At 43.5% G+C, this 21,058-nt stretch overlaps 2 protein-coding genes across 3 annotated transcripts in view; both read right to left on the bottom strand.

Annotated features, from left to right (window-relative positions):
- LOC120790544 (disks large homolog 1-like) overlaps positions 1 to 8,051 on the bottom strand; it is a 113,706-nt gene extending 105,655 nt beyond the window's left edge. For both annotated transcript variants that reach the window (XM_040128174.1, XM_040128176.1), the window contains exons 1-4: positions 7,749 to 8,051; positions 6,556 to 6,726; positions 3,949 to 4,789; positions 2,514 to 2,640 (exon numbers count right to left, since the gene is read on the bottom strand). In XM_040128174.1, the coding sequence (XP_039984108.1) occupies positions 2,514 to 2,640; positions 3,949 to 4,789; positions 6,556 to 6,726; positions 7,749 to 7,767 (1,158 nt within the window). In that variant the 5' untranslated portion in view covers positions 7,768 to 8,051. The remainder of the gene's footprint in view (positions 1 to 2,513; positions 2,641 to 3,948; positions 4,790 to 6,555; positions 6,727 to 7,748) is intronic.
- Positions 8,052 to 14,425: 6,374 nt separating this feature from the next.
- Positions 14,426 to 21,058, bottom strand: part of lrrc7 (leucine rich repeat containing 7) — a 78,672-nt gene continuing 72,039 nt past the window's right edge. Inside the window, exons 31-33 of the mRNA XM_040128835.1 lie at positions 20,650 to 20,742; positions 16,289 to 16,363; positions 14,426 to 14,951 (exon numbers count right to left, since the gene is read on the bottom strand). Of these exons, the coding sequence (XP_039984769.1) occupies positions 14,841 to 14,951; positions 16,289 to 16,363; positions 20,650 to 20,742 (279 nt within the window). The 3' untranslated portion in view covers positions 14,426 to 14,840. The remainder of the gene's footprint in view (positions 14,952 to 16,288; positions 16,364 to 20,649; positions 20,743 to 21,058) is intronic.

Here is a 21,058-nt window from a genome sequence, read left to right on the forward strand (position 1 = left end):
AATGTCCTGCATAAAACAATTACACAATTATATTTCATTTCTGTTCCTGTCCTACTCTACTTCTGTCCAGCTCCACCCTCCCCTCGCCCTGCACTCATTGTTGATTCCCTTCCCTCGTGCTCACTGCTGCCAACAGACAGAACATCATCATTGGGTCTCAGTTTCTCCTACAGACGGTTAAACTTGGTAATCCCGTTCATTAAACAGTACGATAATGGATAATGAGCAGCGCAACATGCTGAACGTTTTTCTGCTAAAATGTGTTTCATTTGATTTAAACTTTGAAATCAACACAACATCCCTCTACTTTTTGTCTGTTTACAAATGGCACCTGACTACTAGACCATACTTCCATAGGAGAGAACTAAATTAACAACCACAGTTTCCAGGTACTATTGTATTAATTGTAAGTCTTTGTAAAAATTGATATTTTTACTAAAACAATGTATTAGAATTAAAATTATCAACCGAATCTGCAGCTCTCCTCCACTTCAGGGAGCTTTACAGTGAGTTTCAGCTCATTGTTTTGGCTGTCGGGACTGCAATTTTACTGTTTTGGGTCAGCTCTCGCTGCTTTCATGACATCATTTTCAGCCACAGCAGGCAACTGCTTTCAGCGAAAAAAGCTCTATAGACCCATTGTACACTACCTGCTCAGCACCAGACAGCAGACAGGCACAGTTAGTGACAATGTGCACCAGGCACATTGCGGAGCATTTAGCAGCTTACGAGCCAGACATTTCACTCAGGTGGAATGGTGGAAACCAAGACACGACTCAAAGATACCGAATACTGGACCATTCACCAGGAAGCCAGAAACACAATCCCAAATGAGTGATACTAAAAATAATGAAGGACAACTGCTGCCTGTGCAGATACAGCAGTCAATAGAAAACAACTTCAGTATAAAGCAGAGCTAGTCGATAACAGCACAATCACCTGAGATGTGGGCTACCAGCCGCAGATCGAAACAACAACGTGTGCAGAGTGAATCTTTAGTCAAACTGCCCAAACCACACAAAAACATTCAATTTCTATGTCAGCAAGATCAACAAGACAAAATCTAGTTGCATGAGCCCACCTTTGAGCTCTTTCTGCCGACTCTAAAATGGGCAGGACAATAAAATGTTAATGAACTGAACTGATTCCCCCTGTCATATAATGTAATCCAATGTAAGCCAATGTTCAAACGGCATAACTGAATTCTGCTCTCTGGAGCCACCAGCAGGCTTTTCGATACACTTCAAAACTATTTCCGTGTGAGAGCAGTGATATGTTGGACATGAAGCAACAAATGCAGGGCAATTCTGGTTAAAAACTCCCATTCTGTATCATCTATTTGATTAAAAAAGCAGAATTTTGATTCATACCTCTATTCAATTTGATCATAAATGACAATGATTCCTCTGTATTTGCATTAGCAGGGTTAACTGTGCTCTTTGTTTCCTCACAAGCTGCATCCACAAATGACAGCACAGCAAATGATAAACTGGGCACAAAATGTGGTGTAACACAGGAAAAGAAAAACCTCTGGAGCTTAAATTAAACGGCATTATCCTCGTCAGGATGTTGAGGAAGATAAACTAGAATTAGCGCCTTGCGGTTGTACGCCTCCTCCAGCCACTCAAGTTGCAGTTTACATCCATGTCTGTCCCGACTCATAATATACAGTGTGTAGTGGAGACTTGTTATGTAGGGATGTATAAACAAAATTGTTTTGACTTTACTTCGTTAAGCTTTGTTGTTCTTGTTCTGCTGTATGTCCGCTCTACTAGTGTGTACGTTCACTGAGCGAAAAAAATAAATAAAACGGAGGCAGATTCCTTGTATGTGTTCACGTGCTTGGCCCATAAAGCTGATTCTGACAGAAATAGAAATTCTGGCCATGACAGAAGACAATGCTTCAAATATGGACGTTGCTGCGAAGAAGATGCAAATTCTAAAACGTGGATACTTCACACACAGCTTCAACCCGGCAGCACAGAAGATCTACACAATAACCACAGTTGGAAGGTGGGCAGCCAAGATTAGTGTCACCAGTTTAGTATCCAACCAAATGTGAAATACGGTCACAATCTCCCCTTCTGTTCCTGAGTTATGGTGTTGAATAATGGCCAGAAAAGTGATTTTGCATAACATTATGACATCACAGTGAAGTTGACCTTTGACCTTTTGGACAGGGCTTCATAATTTTATCCTATTAGACATTCTTATGAAATTTTGTCATAACTAACGCATCGATTCTTGAGTTATGGCCAAAAAACGTGTTTTGTGAGGTCACGGTGGCCTTGACCTTTGACCCCCTGACGACTGAAATCCAGTTAGTTCAGTGAACGTTCCAAGTGAACGCTTGTGCCAAATTTGAAGGAATTCCCTCAAGGTGCGACTGAGCGACTGAGTTCAGCCACCTTCTGACACGAGGCAATCTGTATTTCGCTCTGTTATTAACCGTAGAGAGGTTTCCTGCAGGTTTCCTCTCAGACACTAGCACAAAACAAGCGGAGATGTCTTACCTTGTTAAGGGTCCATGGGCTTGTATCTGGCCTGGGGCTGGCTGGACTGTGGCTGGGGCTAGAGGAGGTCACTTTTACTGGCCCGGGGCTGTTTGGACTAGGAAGAGAGATCGGGGAGAGCGGGGGTCTGGAGGTGAACCCCGAAAACTGTCAGTTATTATTCTGCACTATCCACACCTGAATTCCCTGAACTTAAAATCCATACAAAGCATGGCATTTAATAGCTAAAATCATTTTGTCTTTACATGAATTTTCAATTAAAAATAATGATTTGAGACACTTTCAATATAAAAGAATATGCACTTACATCACTGACTGAACAGAAATGGAAAGATTTGTGAATCAACCTTTATCCAGTTTATGACAAACTTCATCAACGGGAAATTAATGGAAAAGCTATCATAGTTCTCAGCACACTGATCAAATAGTAAGAAAATACAACAAATGTTGTTAGGAATTTACCTCCGCGATCACATAGTGCAACAGGACAGACGTGGCAATATTCAGCACAACATACTATTAATAAAACCATATACATGGGAAATTTTTAACTATACAAAGTACCCTAGATGTAAAAGATACGCTTCACACAATAAACCTTAAGTGTGGGAGGTTTAAAATTCAGAGGTTAATTAACCTAAACATATTAAAACTATGAAAAACATTAATAATTACAAAGACAACCAACTAAAAACGAAATGTACTACTAAGTGTCAGAGATTTGTCATTGGAGAGTCGAACAGGGAATGTACTTCATTTAAACTCCTCAGATTTAAACTAGGGTCTAAATCGGAGTTTAAATCTGTCATCTCTAACAATAAATATCTCTAAAGGCTTTTTGGTCAGGCCGAACTTTAGAAACTGGAGAGACTGATGGAAGGGAGCGGCCAGTAATTTCTCTAATGCATTTGTTACCTCCGCCAAGGACGTTGTGCTTTCAACCATGTCTGTCTGGGTTTTTTTGTTTGTTTGTTTGTTTGTTTGTTGGTCAGTCAGCAAGATTATGAAAAAAGCACTGAACTGATCTGGACTGAACTTGGTGGAGGCATGGGGCATGACCCAAGGAAGAACCCATTAAGGTTTGGGGCAGATCCAGATCATTTAAATGTTTTCCTCTGAAGTCTAGTGCATGCTGTTTGATATTGGCCAGGGGGATGCACTCTACAGAGTGCCATTCTAGTTTCGGCTGTGATCAGCTTACAAGCCAAACTGCGACAGAGACAGTCAGCACACTTTCTGCAACAGATGTGTAAAGCTGGACCGTAGCTTTCCCTGAAATTCCTGAATTTTTCCTGGGAGATAATTAATCAGTTGAGTCTGTTAAAATGTCAATAACAGCTGTAAAGTCTGGCTTGCTCATGCTCCCTACTAACAACTGAAATGTATGCTCATGTTGCCAAAGGTTGCACTGAACAAAATAAATCAGTGGACATACCTCAAATCAGGTCCTTTAGTTAAGGGTCCTGGAGGACCTGTGGGGCTGAGGCTGCTGAAGGTCAGTTCTCCCTGGCTGGGGCCGGTTGGACTCGTGCTGGGAGTGACTTTGCCCAGTCCTGGGTCCTTGCTGGTCGTAGGAGCTGAGGAGATGAATCGAGCATCTGTGACTCTGTTAGGACCTGGGCTGGTGCTAGGAGTGGTGCTGGTGGGGCTGAGTTTGTCCGGAGTGGTTGGAGAAACGAGGCCCTGAATGGTGCTGGAGACGAGGGCTGAGACAGTCACCAGGTTGAGGTCAGGGGAGGCAGGAGGGCTTTGTGCATTGGCGGAGGTGGCGGTGCTCTCTGAGGAAACACCAGAGGTGGTGGCGGTAAAATGTGGCTTTGTTCCATTCAGTGATACTGCAGGAGGTGATTTAATGTAGCCGGCGGGGTTTTCTACACAATTCGATGCGGCAGTGGAGGGAGAAAGGGGTTTAGAAGTCTCCGCTGTTGTGGATTTAGAGCCTCCAGACTGGTCAGGAGGGAGAGGAGCACGGTACTTGACTTTGGTCGGCTGAGGTGAACTGGACTGTGGTGTCGGGGAAGATAGCTTTGTTGGGGCTATCCCACAGGGGATTGGAGGGGCAGGGGCCTTGATTGACCTGGGTTTCGGGGCTGGGGATTTTGGCTTAGGTGGTCCTTCTGAGGCCGGGGGGCTCAGGGGACCGGAGGAGGCGTGTTGTTGGGCTGACAGTTGTGCTGGCAGGTTACAGGAGACGGGGAGGTCCCCTGGACCGTCTGTGTGGTCCAAAGAACACTTTCTGTCTGCAAGGATGGTCAACTCGTAGTACTCCTGGATATCTGGAAGTAGAAATGGAGAGATTAGAGCCACGATGAACGACTGAAGGGTTCCGTGGATTAATAAATTCAGTTATGAATTAATGAATCCATGACTGTATAAATGATAGACTGACTAATAATAAAACAAATACTGAAAACAATGAACAAATGAATATCAGTGGGGAAATGTTATCTCCAAATTATATACAGATTTAGGAAACAATTGAAACAATTATTCAATAACCAGAAAACTAATCGCCAACCATTTTGACAGTCAATTAATCGTTCGGGTCATTTATCAATCAAAAACTCAAAACATTCTCCGTCCCAACTTATACAACGTGAGGATGTGCCGCTGGTTCTGTGAGTCACTGTGAGTTGAGTGTCTGAATAGTTTGGACAACGGGTCAGACATTATTTATTTATTTTATTTCTGACATTTTATGGGCTGAAAAATGGGTCTGTCAATTGATCAATCGAAAAAATACTTGTCAGACCAACAATGAAAATAATCATTGAATATTAATCGCATCCCTATAAAGCTGTTTCAAATATAACAGGAAACCTTAATAACTAGTGTTTTACGTTATTTTACGACTCAGATGAAAGCAAAATGAAGCAGGCAACAACAACAAAAAGTCCCTATATTTTTTTTGAGACAGCAGGGAATCACAGCTAAAACACCAGTGACCTCTAGTGGCATGAAGATGCCTCCAGCATTGTAACACAGAGCAGTAGCCCCCGACGTATCCCGGGTTCCTCGCCTAAAAGAGCAATAGTTCATTGCGCTGTCGTTTCCCTTTTCACAAGTAAGCACACCGAGTGACTGTTCCCACCAGAGGTTTCACTTCCCCCCTCTCCGCATGCAGAACTGACAGGGCAATTCTACGCTAAGTCATACACATGGTTGTTAACTCAGGCTGCCAACTCAGACCAGTTTGGTGGTCACAAAGGACGCAATGAAGGGGAAGGAAAAAAAAAAAGGCGTACTCTAAATGGGAAGAGGACAGGGAAAACAGTTGGGGGAGGGTGTGTGAGAAGAAAAGGAGAATAGTGAAGAGTAAAGAGTAAGCATGGAATTTAACAGTATAACATTCAAACGACCATAAAACTTATTAAAAATGGAAATTATGCAGTACAGAAACACACAGTCACATCCATGGAGTCAAATGTCTTCAACACAAAAGAAATCGGTGATCAATAAGAGGAGGAAATGTTTATGAAAGACGGCACTGAGTCAAAACACAACACAGCAGAAAACAGCTTGGTTAAAGGTCAAAGTTGTGTGCAAATCAGGAACTTGGTCTCATGTTTAGTGAGGAGCGCACACACACACACACACACACACACACACAAAACAGAGAAAGAACTGTAACTGAAACAGCTACAGGTGTGGGCGTGGCGCAAAGCAGGTGGGACCAGAAAGTGAGAACCAGTTCGGTGTCGAACACATGACTACGCAGAGACGCGTGTGGGCTGTGTTTTCCTTCAAATCAGAAACGCTGCAGTACAACCAGAACTAACTAGTTAGACACAGACTCTAAACTATTGTGAGGACTTTATACATGCTACACATACTTTACATTGGTGCCCATGTTCTACAAAGGGCCCTGTGTTTTTCTCCCCTCTCACGCCCACGTCCGTGAGTTCTGGCCTCCGTTTCCTGGTGAACGGTCATGCGATGGGCCACGAAAGGCCAGGCCACATTGTAACACCAGGTTCGCAGACGGGTGCGCAGATGAACCGAGGCTGGCTGAGTCTACAGACAGGTCCAGGTCCCCTCTTACCGAGCAGAGCGCCAAAGAGCTGACTCTGGAAGACATTGATGACTCTGTCCAGAGACTGCTGCAGCTGATGGTCTTCCTCCACGTGGCCCTGTTTGGTCCCATTCCGGCTCTGCTGTCTCTGGTCCAACTTGGCCCGGTACCGCTGGAGCAGCTCCAGGGCTCGCTGAGCATCTAAGTAAGACATACACAAGTAAATTCTCCAGGTACTCTTGGATAGAGCAGGAAGATTTGGTACCTTACATCAAAAGCCTTCCCCTTAATCCGGGATTAATATGGTTCAGAAACTGACGGGTTCAGACCTCGCAGGATCTTCATCGGTTAACAAAAGCCAGATTAAGAACACCTGGCTGTGAGTGAGCGGTCCGTCGGGGGGCTGTTAGTATACCTCACCTCCTTGTTTCTCGTGGAGAGTAGGAGAAGAATGAGTTTGGCATCAACGTTGAACCGCAAATTTGACGGCATTGGAAAAAAAAAACCGAAAAGTGCACAACGTGTTCATTCAGCACTTTGCGAGGACGCGGCGACTTTTTGAAGGTTCGCGGTTCGGAGGGACGGCCGCAAGCTGGCGTCCGGGCTCCGCGGCACATTCCGGAACGGCGGATCGGAGCGACGACGGATTTAGCGCCGTCGAACTCAGCCGAAGCGCGTCGAGCCGAGTGGCGGTCAACTTTGCGGGGGATTTAATTCACATTTGCGGACCCGCAGCCGTGGATGTCAACGGCACGCAACAAATAAAAATTACTGTTAAAGACGAATCCTCCCCCTTCAACTCTCGTGCACTTGAGCGCAGACTAGCATCGCCGCAAAGCCGCTAAAGCAGATTTACACAGTTTTTTTTTTTTAAAAAGTGCTCCTGTGCGGATAATTTCTGTGCCGAATTTACCGCAAGGGCCGAATAATCAGCAAAAGCTCCCAAGTCGTGACCTGCACGCCGTGTCGACGCCGGTGAACAACGAAACGTTAAATCCCTCGCGTTCATGAGAAGTTTGGCGGTCTGACGCGAAGTTGCCGGCTGCGAGGGGGAGCGCCTCGCGGGGCTACAGCGGCGTCAACGCGAGCTTTCCCGGAGGTTCGAGCTGACTTATTCGACGTGGGTTCTTTAGCAAAGCAAAGCAAAACACACGGGGGGGTACATACATACGTGGGGGGAAATGAAGGCAAGAAAAACGCATCTCAAAACACTTTTTATTTACCCTTCTGTCGCATGGGCATGGTGACACACGCAGTCCTCCTCCCCGGGGGCTTGTGGCCGTGACGGGCTGTGTTGTTGCAGATGTGCGCGTCTGCCCCGGGACGGCCCGCCTCCAAACTGGGACACCGCACGGCGGCCCGGTCTGTCAACCTGTGTCCCCCCCCCCCAACCCCACGGCAGACGAAACGCCCGACGGACCGCGCGAACCGTGGCAAGGTGGCGGGGAACCGGGAAACTGTCAGCCGTTCATACCAAACGTTGACTTTGACTCCGCTTGGACTTGGTACCCGGATCTATAATGGTAGCTGGGGTTTTTTTTTTTTTTTGTTCTCTCCCTCTGCCCTCGTCTTTGGTAAAACTAGTTCTCCATTCCTTCATTCAGGTGCCTTGACTCAATACGCTGTCGGACCGGTTCTCAGGCGGTCCTGAGGGGGGTGAACACAGAAACACACACACACGCCCGCAAAGTGCCCAAAAGACGCACGTAGACACACGTTCTCCTCCAGACCCCACTAAAGCAGGCTTGGGAGGCTCCTCATAGGCAGATTGTGTATTTTGTTGATATTGCCACGTTAAACAGGGACACTGTGGGCAGTGGATGAAACCCTGGTCTGTTCCAGGGTCTCTACTGGATCAGCGTCTAATCCACCGAGTGTAGATTCGGGTTTACAGACACTGATTAGACTCCCAGAGGAAGATCTATGGAACCTCTCCTCTCTTGTTCCCACCGTCTTGGGCTGTACACACACACACACACACAAAGCACATTAGCAAAATCTAAAAAGCAAGGTGTGTAAGTGATCCAATTGAATTGTTTGAAAGCGTAATCCCACTGGCAGTCCAGGTCCAGTTGTCCCAGAGTGCGGGTTTGGTGGTGTTGTCATGGTAAACAGTGAATTGTGGTGAGTAGATTAAAGCTGCACCTACCACTCGGCCCCCTCGATCTACTACCAGGGTTTAGGTGACTCAAAACAACGACCCCTAAAGGAATATACAGTCCTGCATGTTGGACACATACACCGTGTCTAAGTCTGCCTGTGGACAGTGTAGGGACACTTAATCTGCATACACACACACACACACACACACACACACACACACACACACACACAGACACATACGCAGGCAGCAGCTGAATGCAGGTCATGGACTCAGTCTCCGGTATTGTTATTGATCAGGTCACAAGAGCTTATTGACTGCTTTGGTGGGTGCACAAAAACTCTCACCCTGTGTCTCTTACACACACACACACACACACACTGATGCTGGCATAATGTATTAGTCAGCGTGGGGGGGAAATTTATGCATGATTGTGTGAGTGGGTTGGTCAGTCAGCACACACAAGTATCATTTTGTGCAAAACCAGTGTGTAAAAGACAGAGTAAAGAGGGAAAGGAACAAAAGGACATCATTCTGCTTTCGTCAATGTGTGTGTGTGTGTGTGTGTCTGTGTACTATTACCCTCGATTGTTAATTGTCGGCCTCTGCCACAGTAGGCAGAGTTGTTCTACAGAGGGCACTGACGCCAGGAGAACGGTGGGGAATGGTACAAGACAGACAGCGAAGAAAGTTTAGCCAGTTGATACCTATGTTATTATAATCCAGCTATGCATCTCACTTTACAGTGCACCACGATGAGGTGGTATATAATATTGTAGAGGTTAGCAGAGGCAGAAGTCCTCGGATCTGTTACATGGGCAAAAGTAGCAATACCACAATGTGACATATTCAGTTATATGTAAAAGTCCTGCATGCAAAATCTTGCTTAACTAAAAGGACAGAAGTAGCAGTAGCAAAATGTGCTTAATGTATTTATCGTGCAGAAATATGCCCATGTGAGTATTATATATTTCTGTGCTACTGGAGTATTAATACTGGTGCAGTAATGTGTAACCAGAATTTTATCGTTGTGGCTGGTTGATGTGGAGCTAACTTTAACTCATTTGTATACTCCCGGGCAGTCTAGTCTACAGCAATGCTTCATATTTTACAAACTGCTAACGTTTCGTTTGTAAGATTTCTATCTGCAAAGTAACTATGGCTGTCATATAGATGTAGCGGAGTAAAACATTAAAATATTTACCTCTGAGATGTAGCAGAAGTATAAAGTTGAATGCTGTTAAATGGCAAAACTCAAAATAATTGTACTTACAGGTAGTTATATCCAACCACTACTAGTTTTAGTTTTGAAATTAAAAAAACAGTACGTCACCATTCATCAGTGATGGAAAGTAACTAAGTACATTTACTCAAGTTCTGTACTCCAGTACAATTTGGATGTACTTGTACTTTACTTGATTGCTTTCATATATACATATACACTACATATACACACACATATATATCTATGTATACATATATATATATATGTGTATATAGAAATTTGTATGAATTTTCCATTTTTTTCTTCATTTCTACCCCATTAACCATCTCACAACCCCTTTTATCCTGTAGATACTCTCAACTGAGCTAATATCTACTGATCGGAGAGAGTACGTTCCACAACTGCTGGACATTTTAGACATACAGAACGACGAATGAATGGGCACGTGCGGCAAAGTTGGGGTGGATTTTCTTAATCGGCCATAAAATGGTCTAATCATTAAATTCCCTGTCGTAAATGTCCAATCGCGGACAATAAGGTCGTGAATAAATCAAAGGCTCGGTACAGTAGGTGTCATCAAGTCCAGAGGTAACGGACTTAACAGACACATGAAAAAGCTCCAGTTCAACGTCCAGCAAATGTCCTTGTGTAATTACCATTAATCAATGACTGATCTCTATTTTTTTTTTTCAGTCGCATGTGCTGTGTGCAAAATCCAATAGTTTTTTTTTTTATATACATAATACTTAACCACAAGGGACCAAACTGTCGATTTGAGCCACTGAAGAATACAAGCACTGTCATGGTTTCCTACCTTACCAAGAAACCCTGTTTGTGAGGGAGCTTGACAAACTCAGCCGTCCCCCTGTGATCCACAGCTTGGCTGAGTGTCAAGGATAGATGAGATGGACGGATAGAGAGGGATGAAGAAGAGTCAGGCTGTTAGACTAATGGACAGAGACAAAGGAGCATCTGCTGAGATGACAAGAGGCTCTGCTGAGTTTAATCCACAGAGAAGCGGCGGAAACTGAAATCTCCCACAGACCTGCTGAGGTGATCCTCATCCCTTTCTACTCTTTCCTTTCTTTATCCCTTGCTTCCTTCCATTACCTCCCATCTTTTTCTCTACCTCCCTACCTTATCGACCCTACGCCATCCTTGATTATCCTTCTATCCCTTAACCCTTTCTCTTTCATTTTTCTTGCTCCTGTCCTTCAGCCCTTTCTCTTCCCTCTACCTCTACTCCATTCCCCCTTTGTTTTCTCTCTTCACTCCTTCTGCCCTTCCTTCCCTGCAGTGCGTATTCTCTCCCTCTTGCTTTTATTTACCTTCTTACTTTGGCTCCAGTTTTCACTCTTTTCTCTTTATTTGCATGATTTCATCCCTCTCACATGTCCTTAGATCGTCCTTTGCACTTCCTTGCTACGTAACTTTCTTTTATCATTCTTCATCACCAAACCCTTTCTTCTTTTTTCTCCCCCTTTTCTTTCCTTACGTGTTTCTTTATTTCTATCTCAGTCAAGGCAGAGGGATAGAGGAGCAGAGAGAGAGAGAGAGAGAGAGATACCACCCTCCTGTCTCCATCCAAAGACAGAGCTCAGTGCATTAGAAGGAACCCAGACTACCAATAGTGACATTTTTATTATTTGTACAATAGAGACTTTAGTACATTATTCAAAACACTTCTTATATACTGAAAAAATGGTACGTCCCAAAGCCCAAAATGGCTCCAGTATAATCGCTGCACAGCATTTTTTCAATTTTATACATATATTATTTTTTGTAAAAACTGTATCTTAAATAGTATGTACAGATAGCGTCTGCAAAATGCATTCTAAACACATGATATATATCATATATACTTCGGCAATTACATTTCTCCGCATTAATACTCAAACTTAAAACTGGAAGGATTTCAACTTGCATGTGCAAATAAATAAAGAAATAAATAGTTCTGTTAAATCGTCACTAAAATTTGTCCAACTTATAACTCAACAGCGGTTCTCTCTTCGGAGGTCAAAGTACTTTTTGTCACACAACAGAAGAAGCAGCATTCAAGTTGGGTAGGTGTAGGTAACTGCGGAAAGCATGAGTACATTCACAATCAATATGAGTCATTTTAAATTGGATTTCATTCACAGCTATGTACAGTGACACCGTCCTCAGCGTTTGTTCAGCTCTTATGTAGTTTAAACACATAGAAAATGACTGCTTTTATAGTCATATACATATATATATAATATATATTTGTATAACACAAATTCACAATTACAGTAGAAATACATTTTATACAGTTTTGGATAGTACATGTGTAGGTCTCCAAGTCATACTGTGCGTACTTCCATCCATAACTTTGTTATAAGTGTCGTTATAAAATATCACAATTTTTGAGCAAAGCTAAGGTATATCAATATATTTAGAAAGAATTACCTGAAACATGTAGTAAAAAATAATTATATTATCAAACTTTTTACTCTGTTCTCATCACAATATCTTTGATATTTCAAACTCTAAATAGGGTTGGGTGGGTACCTGTGGTTAAGATCTCGACCACACGACTATGCCGCGCCATTTTGTGTCCCTTGTGTTGAATTAACGGAATTCTAATGCTTATTACTGGAGTTGACACGAAAATGGGCACAGGATGACACTGTCATGTCAAGTAAAAGCAAAGGACAGCGAAGGATGTTGTTCCGCTCTGAATGAAACATCAGATGTTACACAGAACAGAAAAAAAACTCACTGTCACGAAACATCTTCAGGACGCGTGTTGCATTTACACGAAGACGGAAAATGAACCTCGTCACTCTTTTTCTGTGGTAACTTCTGTCAGCTCAGCACAATTTCTGAAGTGTGACAGTGAAGGCTGGATATTATCACGCTGCCGTGGCTCCAACTTTGATCAGAAACTTTCTACATCTGGATCGGAGTCTGGAGTCCGGATTACTTTTTCCCCTGCTCTGCTTAATGTCTTCCTTCACAACACAGCCTGACCCAGTACGCAGGTCATTTTGAAACATTCACCAGCAAAACTGGCAAACCTAAACTCCCCTGTACGCCTCGTCAATGAGCATCTCCTCCGGTTACAAAAGTCTCACAGAAATTTCAAGTGTAGCCAAAAGCCTTCGTGACACAGATCCGATCTTTCCATGATTGTCTAAAAGGGGAAGATCTGAGTCAATGCAGATTTACCCACTAAGACACTAACACTTACTATGTGTTACAGCTTACTGATTCTCGTAGGGATATTTCTCTCTCGTTGGTTTCCACAGGGAGGCCAGAGGTCAGGATACTTCAGCGGAGCAATGCTCGCTGACAGCTGGGTTTGAAGCCGGGCCAACAGTTAAAAACCAGTTTTCCGAAGTAACACTGCTCCTCTCATGGTGTGCAAAATCAGATCTGGGCCACGCAGAGGTAAAGCTCTAATGTTTTGGGCCCGTGTAAAGACAACCAGGGAGTGGCAGAGGGTCCATGTGGCACCAACTTTAGAACATCAGTTTCACTGAAACTCAGTGATATAATACATAGAGAGTCTAGCACTCTAGAAGCCAACAGAAAATGGCCTGCTGACAGTGACCAGTGATATGAAAGCATGCTGCGACTTTATCATACAACTCAAACGGCTAGAAAGGGATGTGACGTTGCTGTAACAAGACTAGAAAACAGGACTTCAAAATATGGCACATATATTATGAATAATTTTACAGTGTGTTGGCGTGCGTTAGTGGTTTCATGATGGCATTTGAGTTCTAAAATCAGGCCAGAACATAGACAAGGGCTTCACCGTGCAACCGAGCACAGATCACACCGCTGAATATGTGTTGTGTACGGGGGGCACGTGTGTGTTCGCCTGTCAGCTCGTGTGCATGGCAGTGTGTGTAAACATCAGCATGACTCGCTTGATAGATGGCACCGCAGGACAAGTTAGGCTCTGCTGAAAGGCTCCGTGGGCCGAGCCTCAGAAATATTGCTTTAGCTCTTTTCAGCACAGCTGTGCAAGCAACAGTTTAAAAAAAAAAAAAAAAAACAAGTAGCAGTAATGGACTATGAAAAGTGTTTTTTTATACAGAAATAAATCAGTGGTATACTTTAGAAAAGCGTCCATTTAGAGAAATTATCCCTGTGTGTTCATAAGAGAGAATTCAGAATGTTGCCTATCAACAATAATTATATTAATCATAAACTTTTAGAGCTGTCTGTCCAGGCCCCAAGGAGAGTGCAGCTCTAGAAAGCCGCAGCTCTATGTATGTACACAAGGCAGAAAGTCTTAAGTTTTTTTCAATTGCTGTACACTGGAGGCAATAATAATACCTGCAGAACAAAACAGAAGACATACATTAAACACAAGAAGAAAAGAATAAAAAACAGGGCAGTAAAAGAAAGAGAAGAAAAGAACAGAAAACAGAAGACAAATGAAGAAAACAGTAGAAAACTGCAGAGAAAAAAATGAAAAACACAAAACCAAACAGAAGAACAAAGAAGCACAATGAAGACAATGGAGCGTGAACCATGTGCTACATGAAACAAATCATTAAAATCCACCATGGACAGCAAAATAAAAAGCAGTGGAAAAGAGCAAAAATACCCCAGAACCCTATAAAAACAAACTACTCAGACTGGCCGATCAAATGACTGCCTAATTAACAAACCAACCAAGAAATCCAAACTGCAGCAGCCCTGTAGGGACTCCAGGTTGAGAGTCCTCCTGTGGTCCATCCAGCCGCCGATCAGGTCCCTGACCGTCGGTAGACAGAAGAGCCGATATGTTTCCTACGGTACATTTGGCACTAGTATTTGCCTTTGGTCCAGCAATAGGCAAATAAATGTCTGTGTGTTCCCCTAAAAAGGTAAAAAAAAGGCGGCTCACGTTTCAGTTCCACAAGCCTCCAGCGGAGGACAGGTGGGGTGGCGCGGGATGGCGATGAGCAGAGAAAAAGAAGCCGTGTTGTGTTTGTTTGTTTGTTTGTTTGTTTGTTATAAAACTACTTTTTAGCGCATGCTGCTGTCCCTCAGAACCACCAAGTCCACCGTCCGCTGGAAACTCTTCAGCAGAGAGACGGCTGTCTCGTGCTCCATGTGTAAAAAACTATGTCCGTTAGCCTGCAAGGCAAACACGCAGCACAGTCAAAAGCATGTGTGTGTGCGCATGTGTGTATAGAGGTATGTGTGCTGCAGTATTTCCATACACATGTTTATGTGTGAGAGTGTTTGTGGAAGGATGGAGGGTCACTGCCATCATTATCTCAGTAACACATCACTGTTGGGGAAAAGAGAGAGAAGAGGAGGAGCTACACAGTCATGCTGTAGAAAGAGAAGGGGTAAAGACAAAAAAGGGCTTTTAGATGCGTTCATCCAGCTAAACTGTACATTTGTGGAGAGAAGATGAAGGGGGAGGAAAACGTGACAGGGATGAGAGATGGACGGGGGGGGTGAATCTGCTATGGTGCAAGCGCTGGTATCTCATTTTCAGTTCCCTTCTGGCTTAATTCTAGCACTGCTTTGAAACAGTAGCTACAGTAAATATCAATAAAATGCACGGAGCACAGCAAAGGCATTGGATTTTTACTATTTTTGTTTAGTGGTCATCGACTCAATCTGACTGATTCACATGGGGGGTGGAAAATCCTTCAACGGCTGCTTTATTGTTGCCCCCCAGCAGAGATACAATACACCATTTCAGCTTCAACGTCGCGAAGCACTCATGTTTACTTGTACTACAATCCAATTTGTCTTTTCGCAACTTACATTTAAGAAAATCTCAAACTCATACTTTAGTTCTGCCCTGCTGCGAACTGCGGTCTTTCGTCGCTTTCAGTTTTCCATTGTCCAGGCCTAAATCTTATCCAGAGTTTTTTGTGTCGTGCTGTTGTTACGGCCACTGCATTCTCGAGGGCAATAATAACAAGCACTGTGTTGTCAGGTGGCCTGATTTAAGTGGCGCCCCCATGTTTTATGAAACGCTGTTCCTTGACCTTGTGAGGTTTTTTTATTTTTTAGGCTGCTTTGACGGACCCGGGAATCTGTGCCTCAGAAGTCGTTGCCTGATGCGTCCCTGGGGGCCCCTAATTAATGACGAATGAGAGAGAAGGATGGGGGTGTCGTGCCAGACTTCTGGACCAACAGGTGCACGCACAGACGCAGAATATACAGGCAGGAAAACGTCGAAGTCTACCATAGACACCGAGTAAGATACAACCAGTGGTTGAGTTGGAGCAGCTAATCCGTGACTGTGTGCCTTTTTTTTGTTTGAACGGCCTGTGTACGAAAACGCCCGGCTAGCTGTACCAGGTGGGGTGCGCGGCGACTCCTTTTTTCGCTGCTTAACGCTCTGCCTCCGTGTTTATAAAAGAAGGGAAAGGCCGGGAGGGTTAGGGATGGAGAGAAGGGCAGGATGCGGCCTTTTCTGGCCCGTTTGATGACGACTGAGAGGGTGTTACCTGCAGTATCTTGTCTCCAGGCTGCAGGGCGGGGGCGGCGGGCCCGTCATGCTGTACCCTAGTAACAAAGATACCCTATAAGTCAAAATGATACACCGTTAGGACAACACAGGGACACGATGGTTTAGAATCTTTGCCTTTCTCTTTATCTCTGTCATCTCAATATCCAACCCCCCCCCCCCAAAAAAAAAAAAAAATATATATATATATACAGCCAGTTCACCCATGCATTCTCTTTGTTCTAAATTTGGAGAGGCATGCAAATGACAGATATATACTGTTGACAATATGAACTGCTAGTAATTCATAATGAAAGAATTTTAGTGATTTAAAGTACTTGAGTTTACTTGCTATTAGCATCTATCTTAAAATTTACAGAAGCTGAGTGAGACACTCCCCCAGACAGACATGTTAAAATGGTTAATCAGCTATTTATACAGATAAGGACTTGGTATAGAATAGACATGAGGTTAGAAAGAGAGAATAGATAAACAGTAAATATTTGAAGAATAGGGGAAGAAAAATAGGTGTGGGATGGGTTCTGACTAGAGGAAACAGGTAGGTAGCAGGGAGGGCAGAAGAAATTTCATCCCCCGTATTTTCCCCTCAATAACCCAAGGCAGAGATTGTAAAAACACCAACATCTTTTCACAGGGAGCTGAAAGATGTTTTTGAACACAGAAAGGGCGAGACAATGCAGCGGTATCGACTCAACAGGTTTTCGACAGGCTGTGCACGTGCTGAACACACAAAAGTGAGCTTGACGGGTAAATGTGCCATAGAGAAGTCACACCAGTTGACCGGGAACGATGCAATGTAGTAGTGACAATCCATGAGTGAGTACAGGAACAGACACATACACTGCATGTTGAAGAAGTTAATACGTTAGAAGTATTAGTTGAATTATTGGTCACAGTGACACTGGCCTTTTATACAGTGAGCGTCATACATGTATACAATCAAATAATTTTGATTAACGTGGCCATGAAATTGTTGGATTTTGTGCGCAAAGTCATGAAGCTTTGCAGTTTATGTCATCATACAACCGAAATCAGACTCACATCCTTCCAGACGCCCAGAAAGTGGACTTTAGAACTCAATAACATGTCCCCCCTCAGACCACATATGGAGCTCACTGTACATTACAAATGGGTTGGTTAGCAGCTGAACCTTGTGTAGCGTTAGTCACAACGACCAAACATTTACAGACTGGAACGCAACCGGACACAAAGCTGCAGGGTCCTGCAAAAAACCGTCTATAATTTTCTCGGTAACTTTGAAAAATTGATAAATTTTTCCTCATAGTATTGTTCAGATATTTTGATCACAAGCTTATAAAGTATTTTTTTTAACCCAAATGAAGACGATATTAGTATATGAGTTGCATAAAAAGGACAATACTGAGGATGAGGTTTTTGCAGCTCAGCGATAACACGTACACACACTTTTCTCCGAACGGTGACGGTTTGTTATCGACATCAGCTCAGTGTGCAAAGACAGCATATCTAGCAACACCGGGAACAGAGAATTGGATTTTCAAATGTCCATGACCCAGATTTGATTAAAAATCCAGGTTCTGCTCCTTAAAACCGCGTCTTCTGTTGTTCAACTGAGCCTGCGAAATGATTACATCAAAGCCTTGGATCCCACTCCCGTCCACACGGGAGCCGAGTCTCCACTCGCCGTCTGACCCAGTGGATGAGACTGCTACAGGCAGTCTTTTAAGTCAGGCTTGGGAGATCATTGTCATTTCTTTTTTAGCAACCTGATAAGGACTTCTGATGCAGATTTTACAAAGGATCTAAAAACATTAAGATATCACTGGGGAATCTAAACTTTAAAAGTCGTCGGACACAACGTGATAAGGAAACTCTGTTCTGAGAAACGTGTTTTTTTAAACCTTCAGTTAATCTGAATTAGTTGGTGCATTTTTTCCAGAGGATTATTCTGTTTCTATACAAGAAACACATGAAAAACAGATTAGATCTTTAAAGGAGGATGATTAGGCCAAAGTTCTTTGTAGTGTAAAATTAAATAACATAAGACAAAATAAAATAAAATAAAATAAATTAAAATAAAATAAAATTTATCACCAAGGATGTTGTAAGGTACATTTACAGATGATGTAAACCTAAATGATTCTGTCCAGTTTTTGATTGTATTTTGTGTCATTTGAACAAATATGCACTTTTTGTAGTGAAATATTGCTGGTGTGCTCAGGCATTTAAAAAAAAAAACTAGAAGAAGAAGTTGGCTCAAGTGGGCAACAAGTACTTTCCTCCAGCTCAGATAAATCAGAGGATGGGTGCGGACAACAAGCTGCCCACAAGGGGGAGCCACACTCCTGTGGAACAGCCAAGGCTGAAGCAGGCTCTAAGATCACAACCATAGATGTATAATTTATCAGTCAAGCTGCTTTGTTACACAGTCCTTTTTAACTATTTAAACTCTAGCTCACTTTTATCTTAAGTCTGCCCTTGATTACATTGAAAGAAAATTCAAACAACGTCTGTAGTGTTTAACCTGGCCACGTCACAAATGTGCATGTGGGGAGGGGGTTGGACAAACCAAAAAGAGTTCTCGTAAGTTGGCCAGAAAATTAGTTTGAGCATTAGGCTGAGCTGAAACTGCTGAGGAATCAGCCCTGAGTTGACAAAACATGAAGGCAACCTTTGACCGCCTCACCAAGGTGTCCTGCAGGTGCGGACGGAAGTAACGAGAGAGTACAACAGAGTAGAAACGAGGGAACGGAAAGGAAATCGGGTGTACGGACAGCTAAGGGCTGCTTTTTTTTGTCTCGGTAACTTTGTCTGAAGTCAAACATCCACCGTGAGACCCTGTGTGACGTTCATTGACACCACTGCAGACACCCTGAAGATCCGCAGGTGACTTGCAAGCACTCTTCGTTCTTCACTGAGATTTTAGAAAGCTACAGTGTGACAGTAAAGGACGATATTTTACAGTAAAGTGAACACATCCAATAATCGGTATTAACGTGGATGGATAAAGTACATCTGTATCTAGACTTAGACCTTATCTCATATATTTTATACTGTTTGCATGATGTACTTATTTGACTAAACATATTTAGCAGAGTCACTTGAGAGTCCGCTCCTCGGCACTGACTCCATGTGCTGCCTGTGTAACATGGCATTAATAATGGACAAACTGCAGCAAGTGGGAACCGTATGGCTACAAGAAGAGATGGGAATGATTCAATAAACGCACGAGTCAGCAACTGAGCCACTAGTTGTCTTCTCAAAATTAAAGTTAAATGATGAATTGACAGTTTTCTTTGTGTTATCGCTTCACACCCGCGACTTAAATTAATTCGCCATTTGTCACACGGGCTGTACGGAGCCTGAACGTTTGAAGAACTCCTCTTGTGGGCTCTCTATTTATAGACCCGCTGTCTCGTCAGTTACTCAGCTACTCAATATCAGAAGTCGGAAAAGTCAATAAAATCTGTGATACATCCCGTCCCCGGATCAAAATGTTGAGCATCTAAAGTCACCCACGGTGTCCCAGAACCACGCAGCCTTCCCCAAAATAGCTGCCAGAGCGCGGTGAGCAGCCGCGCTCTTTTAGACTGACTGTAGCAGCATGTTTCTAGGACAGGCTTCCATGTGCAGCAGGCCTGGGGGATCTGCAACCCCACCAGGCTCTGAGTGCAGCCACACACTGACAGAATCACTCAAACTCAGAAGTGGAATTGATGAAAGGGTTTGGCAATATTTCGTAAGAAGACGCCATGTGTGCACGTGATCACAAATCTACGTCAAAATATTTCAGTATTTAAGTGTGTTGATGTAACTTAATTTTCCAGGAGACCTCATAGTGACAAGGAGGCTGTAAAGATAAACTAAGCAGAGAAAAATACACTATTCATGATGTGCAAATGCATAACGTGTCATCGGGTATCAAAAAAGGCTTCTTGTGCCGTCAGTCCTACTGGGAGCGTTTGCCAAACTCGGGTACCATGTCTGACTTGCTCCATCTTGTCTAGTGACGCTAGCAAGAGTTTTCCAGTATTCCAGGAGGTTTAGCTTTGCTAAATTTTACAAATACACCAGACATGTGCGTCCTAGGTACGTAAGCAATGTGAAGAGGAAACTGATTCCATCACATTTCAGGCTTCTTCATCCTTTCAAATGCAATAAACCTCAGTTAAACTGCAAATTTCCACCAGTTTTTAGTACCAAATCAAAGCGACCCAAAGTTAACCAAGTCAACTGCTGCCCCACAGACAGACAGACAAAAAGACAGACAAAACACTGCAGTAACAAGCAGCAGTTTCCATGGCAACTCCGAGGCAAAGCCGGGGAGGCTGTGATTGGCTGGCAGGCCGGGTCGGGTCGTACCATGTCGGAGGGTTTGAAAGGGTTCCCCTGGCCACTGATGCCACCAGAGATACTGAAACCAAGGCCAGGGTTCTTCTCTATTCTCACACACAACTAGAGAAAGAGGAAGGGGAGAAGAAAGAAAGACAGAAGGAAAAAAACAAAGACAACTCAAAGTGAAATACAAAGATCATTGCAATCTGTACGCAAGCATAGAGCAGATAGAAAACATGTACAACAGTGGAAGAGCACTTTCATGTGTCGTTTGACGTGTTCTGGCAGCTATGCTGGAGGTCCGCACTTCTCTGGCAACAACAACTGAGCCACAAATGTCCTCGTCAGAGTTTTCCATTTGGCCTAATGAAAAGCCCTCTCATACCGGGAACGGAGAGACGTAACCCCTCAGGAGGATCAGTTGATCCGTCTTGTG

This window comes from Xiphias gladius, chromosome 6 (genome assembly GCF_016859285.1).
Source record: "Xiphias gladius isolate SHS-SW01 ecotype Sanya breed wild chromosome 6, ASM1685928v1, whole genome shotgun sequence".
In the NCBI taxonomy this organism is placed as follows: domain Eukaryota; kingdom Metazoa; phylum Chordata; class Actinopteri; order Istiophoriformes; family Xiphiidae; genus Xiphias; species Xiphias gladius.